This window comes from Aplysia californica, unplaced genomic scaffold (genome assembly GCF_000002075.1).
Source record: "Aplysia californica isolate F4 #8 unplaced genomic scaffold, AplCal3.0 scaffold01146, whole genome shotgun sequence".
Lineage (NCBI taxonomy): Eukaryota > Metazoa > Mollusca > Gastropoda > Aplysiida > Aplysiidae > Aplysia > Aplysia californica.
Genome location: NW_004798416.1, coordinates 51,706 through 65,281, shown reverse-complemented (window position 1 = coordinate 65,281; position 13,576 = coordinate 51,706). Strand labels below are relative to the sequence as shown.

Sequence of the window (13,576 nt, the reverse complement as noted above, 5' to 3'; positions counted from 1 at the left end):
TCTCTCTCTCTCTCTCTCTCTCTCTCTCTCTCTCTCTCTCTCTCTCTCTCGACAAGACCTTTAACGAGAGGAGTTGCTTAACCTTCACTTGGGCGACCACGGTGCGCACGCTTCGCAGCAAAATTTTATTGGGAACAAAAAGTGACAGGCGTGACCGTGCCCTGTGTACATGTTGTAAATCAAGTTTCTGACACAAAATAGTTCCAAAATCTGGTCTCTCTATGCGAGGACAGTGGGAAATGGGTATATGCCCCTAATATGGTACCTGAAAAAAAAGAGGACAAGAGAAAAAAATAGATGTCTAATTAATTTGTTTTTTTTTAAGTCTATGAGATGAACCGAATAAGATTACGCACCATGACGGGCTATTTAGAGGTGTGCACACAGAACAGTGCGTCCTCGGTCGATGCCTTCGATCCGCTCGCTGTGACGTCATTCGATCGGCATTGAACTTAATTGAGAACAACATCCAGTTCCCAAAAGGAAACCCGTGCCGATGGCGTAATGGCACGCAGATCGAACTTATCGATTATCTTCCAATAGTCACATATTTTCTGCTACTTTAACCACATTTATGGCCGTTTTCATGATTGATAGGGTCAGAATAATAAGGGTCTATGTCACATTTTTTCTATAATATGTGTCACGACGCGGTGGAATCAGGCGCTCGTCAATTTTTGTGCATGTGGAGTTATTGGTATCATCTTACAGCTTGTTCATTTATCTTGCTTTTTATTTTTTTTAAATGCCCATCTGTCTTGAGCAGAAGTGAGATTGAAAGAGGTAAGTTCACTTGGTTTCAGAGGTAAAAATAGCGAGAAAATGGTCGAAAAAGTTTGGCAACTTCAGTAGCCAAAGAGTCCTTGAAAACTGAAAAATTACATCTTGAGCTTTTTATCAGCACTTTTCAATATAATTCACACGGAAATGTGTTTCTATTTGGACACAAAAGGGTTGAACAAAAAAACAAAAAACAAAAATTGATTAAAATTGCGAAACTGGGGAGGGAAATGCCTAATTCACCAATTTAGTTATTTTGAAGAGCGCCTGATTTCAGTACGATACCTCACATATATATAGATCAAGACCAGCGCTTGTCTGCTTTTCTACAGCCAGTCCACTTTTGCCACCTTTAAGAAGATAAAACGTCTATATCTCCCACCCACATGTCCGTTGCTGCCGCAAGCAATCCACTTAAGTCCAAATTTTGAAAATGTTAAATTTTTACACCCACTCAAAACTCTATAAATGATGCCCCTTTCAGTTTCAGCATCACCAAAATACAGTTAAATGCTATGTGCATGGCTTACAATTTTCTTGCTTTTCATGATTTCTGATAGGAAGAACACAACAAAAACTAGTTGTTCGTTTACCTCTAACATAAAAAGAATGGACTTAAGTGGGTTGATTGCGGTGCCTACACGTACATGTATTTCAAAACGCACCATTAAATGTTTAATAATACCGGCTGTCACAACCCGGGCGATCATCATCGCAGACAAACAACAATGTTATCAAATCGTCCACTAGAGGGCGACATAGCCCAGGTTCACAAGCGCTGATCTAAATTGGTCGCTTTTAATTAAGCACAACGGGGCTATTCCAAAAAATGGTGTTTTGAGAGAATCAAAGGTAACGTCTCTGCCCCTTGTTCAGTTTCTTTAAAAGACAAGGAGAGTTTTCCTTATAACCAAACAAATATACACAGCAATGGAACCAAACTTTTCCCATAGGTAGGAAAATGCCAACTTTTGGTGTGGGTCAAGACTTCTGGAAACCTCCGAAATCTGGGTTAGCTCGCTTGTCCTTAAAAGCTTAAAAGTGACCAATTGTGTCGACGAGAGCGCAACAGGTCTGCAAGCAATCACCCTGGTTAACTGCACTCAGGGCACGTGCATTTGTTTTTCTGAGCATTATGTGATAATAATATAGGATAAACCCTTCAGCCTCAGACTGATTCATAACATAGGGGGAGAGGGGGGTGTTAGTGGATGTAGATTTACAATTCTTCCATGAAGGTAACTTAATACGTAATAACTTTTTAAATTAATTTTTATTTCGCTCAATATTTTACGCCCTAGTCGACAAAATATAGGTCATTTCGAAGGAAGGTACCTCGACTTCAACTGTAAATGCCAACAATGACAGACACGGTGCATCAGCAGAACGATACTCATTGTTGTAGTCTCTCCAGGATGGGATTTGAACGTATGTTTTTTTGCATACAAGTTATTTAAGTGCATCTTAAAAACAGAATTAAACATGTTCGTAGAATCGCTGAAAGGCTGACCTAATTTGGCCACACACTCTTTTACAAGGTAAAGAACATTGACCAAAAATAATAATAGAATAAGATACAGTTCCATAAAAATTACAAACAAAAAACAAAACAAAACAAAGACAAAACAAAAAAGCAAAACATTGCAAGTTGTCTCCCTTCAGAGACCAGGGCATTAAGGTCAGGGTGGGAGTCTGATATCGATTTTAGTTCGATTTCAAAGAGGCGGGGAGCCAGAGGCAGCGCCTTGTCAATAGACAAATGACAATCTCGAAAAAATGAGGAATGGGGAAAACGTTGAACCCGATAAAGATCAAAAGGATTACAATCAAATGCTTGCGTTATAATCATCATGATTAAGCACAAATTTGCCTCTTCTTTTGAACATTTTCAAAACATTTCCACACTTTATAATATATTAAGATATCGAAACAAGACTAAGGTAGAAAATTAAATGTGCGCCGTGTTTTAAACTAGCAGGTGGAATCGATATCTCAATTATTACTGTCTCTTTAAATAAAACCCCAGCTGGGATTGCAAATATTTTATGCCCCCGTTGACAAAATAGTATAAGTATATTATTTAGAAACAGGTCTATTAATTTCGATCCCACCTGCCAGGCTATTGCTGGCTGAGACACAGCATAATTATATTCAAAGGTCCCGGGTTCGAATCCAGGTAACGACGGATAATTTTTCTTCTAAAAAGTGTCTCCTTGCACCTCCTTTCCTACTCTCTAGCAATGCTCTGTTGTCTGCTTTCGTCTCCACTTTCTGCCCCCACCCCTTCACCTCCTTTGGGCTCCTGACTCTTTCTGCAGTCTTTCTACTGCTACTCCTTGGCTCCTTCTTACTGCTGCCTTTCAGCCACACCCCTGATCTTATGGTAAGAAAGATCTACACTTAGCCTTCTCGGACAAGGGCGAAAAATTCCGTAGGTCCCGTGTGCAAGCTGCGTGCGTTAAAGAACCCTTGGGGATCTAAAAGTCGATAGGAGTAGGCTTCGGCCGCCACCCGGGCAAACTTCAAAATTTCCTACCAACTGAAAAATTATTCAACGTGTCCGGCGCACTCATATGACCTTATACAGTGGTGAGCGCCGTAAAACACCTACCTAACCCCCCCCCCCAAAAAACAGACGAAGACTCAGGAAACGACATGCGGACTCCGAAATCAAAATACCGTGCTCTGCGTTTATCGGCAGAGAGCCAGACCTTCACACCACAGGCACCGACAGAGAACCAATACAGGGAACTGGAAACTTTGTGATGAAAAAAAAAGTCATCTTTTATTACACAAAATTACTGGCGTGACCCGAGGGCCAGAACTCAGATGGCCGCTGGATCGGAAAAGTAAATGTGTCAGGACGCGGTGGAATCAGGCGCCCGTCCATTTTTGGGCATGTGGAGTTATTGGTGTCCTCTGAAAGCTTATGTATTTGCCCTGTTTTCAATGAAACAATACTCATCTATCTGGAACAAAAGTCGAGATCATTGCGATTGAACGAGGTGCGGTCGACAAGTTTGAGTGGTAGAATTAGTGAGAAAATGGCCGCCAAAGTTTGTTAACTTCAATAGCTTGAGAGTCCCAGAAAACTGAAAAATTACATATTTCTTACTTTTAATCAACGTTTTTCAGTAAAAATTCACATGGAAATGTGTTTTTATATGGACATGAAAGGTGTTGAACAACTAACAAAAATTCGATAAAAATGGCGAAACTGGCGGGGGAAAATGCCTGTTTCTTTGATTTTATTATTTTTGACGAGCGCCTGATTTCACCACGATTCGTCCCAAATGTTAACAAAAGTGAGTCAATAAAATGTTCGTATAACGTTCAATGTAAACAGAAAACTTACTCTGCAGAAGCACATCAATGCACACGCTCTAAACGCTCCACTGGCTGATGTAAACAATGACGCACTTTGCTCCATACCAAAGAGTCTACATAACAAGAGGGGCCACTCCTCTCTTTGAGCCTATTAAAAAAGTGTCCTCAAAATTCGGTGGCGCCCTCTTCACAAATGCGCACCCTTTGCGAACAGAGTTACCCTACTTGTGTCTAAAAAATCAAAGTGAAACTAACAAGTTTTTGAATAAGTAAGAATTCAAATTCCAAAAGAACGCTTTATTAAATGGTTGCGCTGAAAGAAAAAAAAACCTCTTCCGGAGGAAAGGGTGACTGTTTTCTTCGTTTAATTTGACTTTAGAATGAAAGGCTAGAGGTCATTAAAATTTAAAAACCTAAAACTCCGCACTGAACGAACCCGAACTGCTGATGAACAGCAGTCGATCTGCGCACGCAAGGAGGTGCTATTCCTATTCTTTTTTCTGGAAAAACGAAAGAGAGCTTCAAAACAGACTGCAGCGCCATCTGAAGCAAAGAGCGGACTTCCGGCGGACACTTTTTTGGCTGAGTGGCCCATCTTGTTATGTACTATCTTTGTCCATATGAACAAATACATGTACCAACAAGTCTCGATTCTATAAAATTCAACGGCACTAAATAGACATGAACAAACTAGCAGATATTACAACTTTGTGTGACTAGCTACGGGTTAAGACTGACTCTTGCTGTTTCAGCACTATTCTATGTCATCCCCCTCCCCTATTTTTCCTTCCACTTCAACCCCCACCCCACCCCGCTTTCCCCTTCCTTCCCCTCAAGCCCCGGTGAAAAAACTCGGTAAAGGTATAGGGGGGGGGGGGGTAGGTAAAGGAATAAAGGAATAGCTTTATTGAGCTTTGTCTTGTATTGCCACACCATTGGTAGTAGATACGTTCGTGGGTGGTTGGCGGGTGCTCTGGTGTGGTTTGCTCCTTCTTTCTTATCAACCATCTATCGTCTTTATCTCCCCTTCATCTTTTTATGTTTGTTATTCCCTTGTAACACCTCATCTGGCGCTCATATGACCTTATGCAGCTGCGAGCGCCGTAAAACCTCTACTAAATGAAACAAAGATTACCTTCAACAACAAGACCCGACCGGAACTACATGTACCTTGCAATCACTGAGAACTATCAGGGAGTTTTGAACTATCAGGGCGTTTTGAACTACCAGGGCGTTGAGAACTATCAGGGCGATTTATACCGCAGACTGCTCAACAAACATTGCGCTACTTTAGAACTACAAAGTTCTATCAGACATTCTGGGCCGTTTTGAGTTACTAGGACCTTGAGGTCAGAAACCAAATGTTCTATCTACTCTATCAAAATCGTAAGATTATTCTGAGTCGTAATCAAGACATTCAAAGAACTGCATTCGAAAAAGCTTGACATGTTGTGAAACTCAAAATCTGTGGGGGGGGGGGGGGGTTGTTTTTGTAAAGTGTTTTACGGCGCTCGCAACTGCATAAGGTCATATGAGCGCGCGGGACACACCTAATATTTTCAGTTGGTAGGAAATTTTGAATTTTGCCCGGGTGGTGGCCGAAGCCTACTCTTATCGATTTTAGACCACCAAGGGATCTTTAACGTGAGCAACTTGCACACGGGCCCTCCGAGATTTTTCGCCCTTGTCCGAGAAGGCTAGGTGTAGATCTTTCCTACCAGAAGATCAGGGGTGTGGCAGAAAGACAGCAGTAAGGAGAAGCCAAGGAGTAGAGGTAGAAAGGCTGCAGAAAGAGTCAGGAGCCCAGAGGAGGGGGCAAAATCTGTTTCGTGAGATTTTTCCCAACTATTTCTAGGTAATAAGCAGATAGAACTATGTATTTCAGGAGTAGCCGACTGACCACCTTTCTCCCCCGAGTAAATAATAGTAGGTGGTGGCCTAATGAAAGCTAAAAAGAGAATATTTATAAAAAGACAACTCTGAAAAACAGCTCAACAAAAGCCCTGGCCGACACGCGATCTCAACAGTTACGTTAACAGTTAGATAAATAGAAAGAATTAGGAAACAAAAACAAAACAAACTTGAATATGACTATTATTTACTCAATCACAAAGATAGATTTTTATGCTAGATAGAACATAGAGGATAGTTGACCCAAAGATAAATGGTGGAAAATGAAAGTTCCAAGTTCAATGTTATTTGAAAGACCAGGTGAATGATATCAAACTACAAGGAAATTTACATTTCACATAACAGTTTTTCAAACACATGAAGCGTATTTTGATGTTAATTTTTTAAAATTAAAAGTTTTATATAACTTGTACATTTTCCCAAGAGGAAAAGTCTTACGGTCAGAAGTAGAAAAAAAGCAAACGATATTAACAAAGCTTTCTCAGTATCTGGTAGCTAGCATAAAAAAAGAGTAGCAATGTTGGAAAATACCTTGTGATATTGGAGAATCTTTACGTACCCAGGTTGAATAAAGAAAGAAAAAATACAAAACAAAACAAAATGAAACGACAGTAACACAAACATACCTATGTCTTTTTATTAAGTGCTATCGATGAACAATAAGAGCAAGCGATGGTAACGCCATCATTTGTGCTTTAAATTGTATTTTATTTATCCTGGGCCTAATACATTTTAATTAACATGTAATAGTCTTCTTTTCATTACACTATCAGGTCTATCAATTCGTTTGTATGGAAAGTGTGTGTAATTCCTTGTTTAATCACCTATGAATATTTAGGGTATGTAAATGACCCCCCCCCAAAAAAAAAAAAAAAGAAATAATTAAATTAAACTTAATTAAATCAAAATCAAAACAGTAACTCACAAAAAAGACAATACAAATAAACGAAACGAAAAATAACTATACACATTTTTTTTTTCAAAAAAATTAAAAGTGACCTCATAAAATACCTTCCACTTTAACGACCACCAGACAGATGGAGTTCAGTCTAAGAGCTCGAGCAGACGACTATCCATGAGATCTCATATTATTAAATATTATCTGTGAGCACTTGTGGTGTGCAAGTTCTGCTATAAGACTGTGAGTCACACGACTTTGTGAGTTTGTGCTATGGTGAAAGGATACTTTTCACACACATGCATGTGCGCCTTAGACATACGTCACATAATATAACACAGACAGACAGACAGATAGACATTCAGACAAACAGACAGACAGACAGACCGACAGAGGAAGAACGACTAAGAGAGAGGGGGATAGAGTAAGAGAGAGAGAGAGTAGAAGAGAGGGAGAGAGAGAGAGAGAGAGAGAGAGTGAGAGAGAGAGAGAGAGAGAGAGAGAGAGAGAGAGAGAGAGAGAGAGAGAGAGAGAGAGAGAGAGAGAGAGTAGGTTATAAAAAAGAGAATGAGAAAGGGAAAGAGAGAGAAAAGCAAGCTTCACTCAAGCCAAAAAACCTATGCAGGAAAAAAGGAAATACAAAAGTAACCACAAACGGTTCTAAACTTACACAATTTTTGAAAAAGCTGGATATCCCTTGTGTGCTGATTTCTGTGACCTCGTAGAACACGGTGATGAGACAACTTATACAGACGATGATCTCAGCTGTGTACCGGACCTAAAGTAAGGGGGGTTGGGGGTGTGAATACAATGATTGCCATCATTATTTGAGCTATCTGTCATAAAGATATCACTAAGGAGGAAGTACATGTACTAAGAAGAATGAGACAGATCCCAGTCCGAGATGAGGTGGAAAGAAGGCGTTGACGATGGATTGGACACACTTTCAGGAAGTCAAGCCGCTGCATAACAAGCAAAGTGTTATAATGATTGGAACACACAGGGTAAAAAAGATCAAAGGGAAGACAGCGTGGAACCTGGAGTAGAGTCACGGAAATGAATGTACAGAAAAGTGGGAAGACATGGAGTGACATCAAGCGACTCGTCGAGGATAGGGAAAGGTGGGAAGTGTTTGTTCGTAGCCTATATTCTGATCCAGGGTGAGAAAGGCAATGACGATGATGATCATAAAGATGTTTACATAAAAATGGAGAAAAGAAGTACTGTAAAACTTATACATTCCCCATTATTTGTCTTGCTAGACAAGAACACATAATCCAACATTAGTTTTTAAACATACGTAAAACATAGTTGAAAACAAAATGAGACGTGCTGACAATATGAGTTCATATCGTAATTCTCAAAAGGAGATATTGGCCAAAAATCGACACTAGGGTCAAATTTGTAGAGCATCTATTGATGCCATATTCTTTAAGTATAATGAGCCTTTAATTATTTCATACCTATAAAATGTATAAACTTCACCTATAAGCATGACGTATCAAGTTCCTTTGGTCTCGAATCTGAGAAGTAACTCACCCAGCGCCCTTCACATATCATTTCAACTTCTGCACAACATAAAAGAGGCAATCTGCGCAATAGACACTTGACGTCATAGACATAAACCAATGTCCTTCTTTTTCTTATCTACATCTATTTCTTTCAGAAAAAAAGAGATAATAAATAGGAGCCAACATTTTACAGAAAGAACCATTTAAGCGAGGACAAAAGCTATAAACAAACATTTACCCAGGAAATGGATTAAGCGGGATTTTCCGCAACCTGGCCAGAAATATATTTCCCACGAAAGATGTGTGAAATCAGTAAATTTGTCTTGTCATGATGAGCCAGGCGTAATTTAATTGCACGTTCCCAAAGGCACAGGTTGCATTATAGCAAAATGGTTTCTAGAGAAAACAAATATCATTGCAGTTGAGGATATATACGGTTTATATTGTCTGAGATCGCCACCCATTGTTGAAGACAAAAGTGGATGTCTTGGACAATGTCATTATGTTGTTAAAAAAAAAAAGATTAGAAGGAAAGTGGAAGGGGCATTCAATTTCTCAGGTATTTGTCTTGGACATTAGAGTAGTGCTCAATATGGTACTTTTTTTCTTTTTTTGGGGGGTTCCTTGTCCATTTTTATCAAATTGACGCCATCATAATACTCGTAGTAGAAAAAGGTGTGCATGAAAATGTTAGGTATTATTACGTACATAACGATTATTTTAATATGTTAGCCTAATTATGTTCAACAGTAACTATTATTCAGCCCTAAGCTGACAAAACGCCTTTTTTTTTACTTTGCCGCCAACATTTCTTATTCGCTAAATCGAAAGCCTGATCAGTTACCCTACTTGTGTTAAAAATATTAAAGTGAAACTGTCACCTGTTTTTGAATAAATTCAAATTCAAATTTAGAAATCACTTTACTTTTAAATGGTAACGCTGACGAAGAAAAAACCATTTTTCTCGAAACTGCTGTGAAGAAATAAAGGCGTTTTGTCAGCTTACGGCAGTACTATGCTAGGCTATGGTTGGTCCAGTACTGACCGCGTCCACTGGCCCTCTGTAGGACAGGAGTTCGGTTCCTGCTGGTCTGGTGTAGATGGCCACGCTGAACACGATGAGATGGCAGATGGCGACGATGAGACGGACGATGAAGCGGTCCTGAAGTATCCAGATATAAAATGAGCTTGGTTGAACAAAGAATCAAGGAAAAGAAATGCAACAGAAGGTGAAAAAGACCAGCAAGTACCCAAAAAAAAGAAAAAGATGGAACAAGAAAAGGAGTAAAGCATAAATTATTAAAGGAAAGACGAAAAGAAAAAGAAAGAACAGAGAGAAGGACAAAGAATGGACGGGAAGCAATGAAAAGATAGAATGAAAAAAAAAGAAGGAAAGAACCATAGAGGAAAGACACTGACAAAAACAAAAGAAAGCAAATGAAGGGGGAAAAAAAGAAAAAGGAAAGAAAAGGAAAAAGAATGAAGTAAAATACGAAAAAAGTACAAAGTGTAAAAGAAAATAAAGAAAAAAAGAACAAAAAACCCTAAGACAAATACAAAAAAAAGACAGGAGAAAAAATGAGGGAAAAACAAAACAGCTTGATCAATCTTAACAATGAGACTGGCTTCATAAAAGCTTGTTTCAGACGGCGCTTTCTTTATTAATGGGTTTAGTTGTTTTTTTAAAGTGACTTACGGCGCTCGCAACTGCACAAGGTTATATGAGCATGCGGGACACATAAATATTTTCAGTAGTTAGGAACTTTTGAATTTTGCCCGGGTGGCGGCCGAAGCCTACTCTAATTGATTTTAGACAACCACCGGATCATTAACGTGGATAACTCGCACACGGATCCTCCGAGATTTTTCGTGATTAACAAGATAAACAGTTTCATGAAATAGCGTGCTCATATCAGTCATGATTACCTCGTCTGTCATTTATCATAATTAATGTTTTACGCCCCCAATGACACGATATAGATCATTTAGGAGCCGGGCTGCAGTGACTCTGCCTCTCAGAACAACCGAAACTAAGTTTTAGTAAGAGTTTTACGGCACTTGCAACCCAATAAGGTCATATGAGTGCTGAAGATTAGAGGAGTTACAAGAGAGTCATCATACGGTGCCTTGCCGACTGGCGTGGGCGATCATGGACCTCCACTTCACTCTGTCTTGCCTTGCCGACAGGCGTGAGCGATCATGGACCTCCACTTCACTCTGTCTTGCCTTGCCGACTGGCGTGGGCGATCATGGACCTCCACTTCACTCTGTCCTGCCTTGCCGACTGGCGTGGGCGATCATGGACCTTCACTTCACTCTGTCTTGCGCTGCAGAAATGGTGTCTGTCGTTCTTGCTGCTCTCAGCCATGTTGTCATCTTGTCCAGAATCTTTTCTCTCTGTCTGCCTCTGCCTCTCTTTCCATCAAACTTGCCTGTTGTTACAATATTCTCCAATGCTTTTTTCCGCATTGTGTGTCCGACGAAATTTGCCAGTCGCTTTCTTATATTCGTCACCAGCTGTCTTCTACAATTTGCTTCAACCAAGACTCCTTCATTTGTTTTTCTAACTGTCCATGGGATACGTAGCATGCGTCTTATGAACCACAACTTACAAGAGAGTACCAAACACAAAAAAGAAGGAGAGATCAGGACAACAGATGTTTGATTGAAAAGAAAGAAAGAACAAACCACGCCAGAGCACCCGCCAACCACCTACAACCCAACCTTAGTGCAATACATCACCCCAGAAGAGAGGTGGAAATACTCATACTTGATGAGGAGCTTCTCCACGTGGGAATCGAACTCAGATCTTCAGCACATGAATTCAAAGAAGAGTCTAATCACAACACCACTTTATACTAGGCAACCACACAAAAACTCACGTCATGAAATCCTAGGTTCAAAGCAAGAATGACGTATCTTGACATTCGGTATAGAGTTCACGATTAATTGAATTCAGCTCATGATTATCATATTTTTTGGTATAGACTCACCCCCCCCCCCCCAAACAAAAAGAACCAAAACTAAACAATACAAACAAAAAAACAAAAGAAACCAAAAACATGAACGAAAAAAACAAAGCAAAACAAAACAATGTAAACAAAAACCAACAAACAAACCAAAACCACAAACACCCCCCCCCACAAAAAAAGACCAAAAAGACCAAACGAAACCAAACCAGACCAAACCAAAACTAAATTTAAGAAAAGAGAAAAGCGAGAAACAAAGCCACAGGGACAAAAATGAACGTACCTTAGCAAAGGTTTTCCACTTCTCATCCAGCAGCTGTCTCATCACGCCTCCCTCCAACATCTCCAGATGGTCGTCTTTCTCTCCGTTCACGATGATCATTAGAGCCGAGTCCCAGTCTGACAGAGAGACATTCATCATCATCATCATCATCATCATCATCATCATCATCATCATCATCATCATCATCATCATCATCATCATCATCATTATCCTTGTTGTTGTCGCCATCATCAACCTCCTCACAAACTTAACCAGATAACCATTACCATCATTGATTTGTCCTTGTTATTGTCCTTCTCATTATCATCATCATCATCATCATCATCATCATCATCATCATCATCATCATCATCATCATCACCATCACCATCACCATCACCATCACCATCATCATCATGACCAAGACAAAAGCATCACGCAAGTAATAACCGATCATTTTACAACCAAAAGTCTTATTACAGTATGGCCTCAAGTGAGCGTAACACTGCCAGGTCCAGGAACGTTTATTTGTTTGATCCCTTTAAGCTGTTGGATTTGTCATCGATTCATTTAACATTATATTCAGTTAGTTACATCGCAGCAGAATTGTCACCTAACATGCAGTGTACGTTTAAGAAAAAAAAGAAGAGAGAATTATTTAAAAAATACAATTTGTTACATGAGCAAATAAAAGCGCTTGCAACACAATAAGGTCATATAAGTGCCGAAGATTAGAGGCGTTACAAGAGAGTAACAAACACAAAAGAGAAGGAGGAGAGATCAAGATAATAGATGTTTGATAGGAAATAAGGAGCAAACCACACTAGAGCACCTGCCAACCACCCACTGATCTCTCCAACAATCCATTTAATTCGTCATTGATTTATTTTATATTGTCCTATTTTATTCGTTACATCACAACTGAATTGTCACCTAACATGGAGTGTATGATTAAAAGGAAGGAAAGAAAAGAACATTCTAAATACAATTTGTTTCCTCAACAAATAAAAGCAGGATCAATAATAATATTATGTTTTTGTTACCTCAACAAAAAAGAGCAGGATTAATACATTTTGTTACCTCAATAGAATGAAACACAGTTAAACACGCAGCAAATTGATTTCCACGACATGCACTGTATTGTTTCGTTTTTCTAGGGCCAGGGTCTCAGTTTTTGTCTTATATAATACTGTACAGACACGCGGGTGGTTGGCGGGTGCTCTACTTCGGTTTGCCCCATCTTTCCTATCAAACATCTATCGTCTTTATCTCCCCTCCTTCTTTTTTGTGTTGGTCACTCTCTAGTAACACATCTAATCTTCGGCACGCATATATAGATCTATGGCCTCCTTATTGATTTGCAAGTGTCGTAAAACTTTTACTACTTAAACTAAAACTTAATGTACATAAACGGGTGGGAACAATGACAGTGAGATATTATAATGTAGTATTTTTTTCGTAAGAGTTTTACGGCACTTGAAACACAACAAGGTCATATATGGGCCAAAGATTAGAGGTGTTACAAGAGAGTAACAAACACAAAAAAGAAGGAGAGGAATAATGACGACAGATGTTTGATAGCAAAGAAGGAGCAAACCCCACCAGAGCACCCACCAACCACCTGCTTGTGTGTACAGTATAAGACTAAAAACTGTGACCCTGGTCGTAGAGAAAAGAAACAATACAGTGCATGCCATTGGAAACCACACCAAAACACCCACCAACCACCCACAATGCTGTAACTTACTTGTGCTTCCGTCTGTTCCGATAGAGTCCAGGGTCCGCAAGGGGTGAGCCGAGCACATGGTGGTGCTGAACCGCCAGAATTCCTGCACACACACACACACACACACATACACACACACATACACACACACACACACACACACACACACACACACACACACACACACACACA

At 39.7% G+C, this 13,576-nt stretch overlaps 1 protein-coding gene across 1 annotated transcript in view; it reads right to left on the bottom strand.

Annotated features, from left to right (window-relative positions):
* LOC101848859 overlaps nucleotides 1–13,576 on the bottom strand; it is a 37,545-nt gene that overhangs the window by 18,308 nt on the left and 5,661 nt on the right. The window contains exons 4-7 of the mRNA XM_035973337.1: nucleotides 13,406–13,508; nucleotides 11,680–11,795; nucleotides 9,473–9,589; nucleotides 7,497–7,694 (exon numbers count right to left, since the gene is read on the bottom strand). Of these exons, the coding sequence (XP_035829230.1) occupies nucleotides 7,497–7,694; nucleotides 9,473–9,589; nucleotides 11,680–11,795; nucleotides 13,406–13,508 (534 nt within the window). The remainder of the gene's footprint in view (nucleotides 1–7,496; nucleotides 7,695–9,472; nucleotides 9,590–11,679; nucleotides 11,796–13,405; nucleotides 13,509–13,576) is intronic.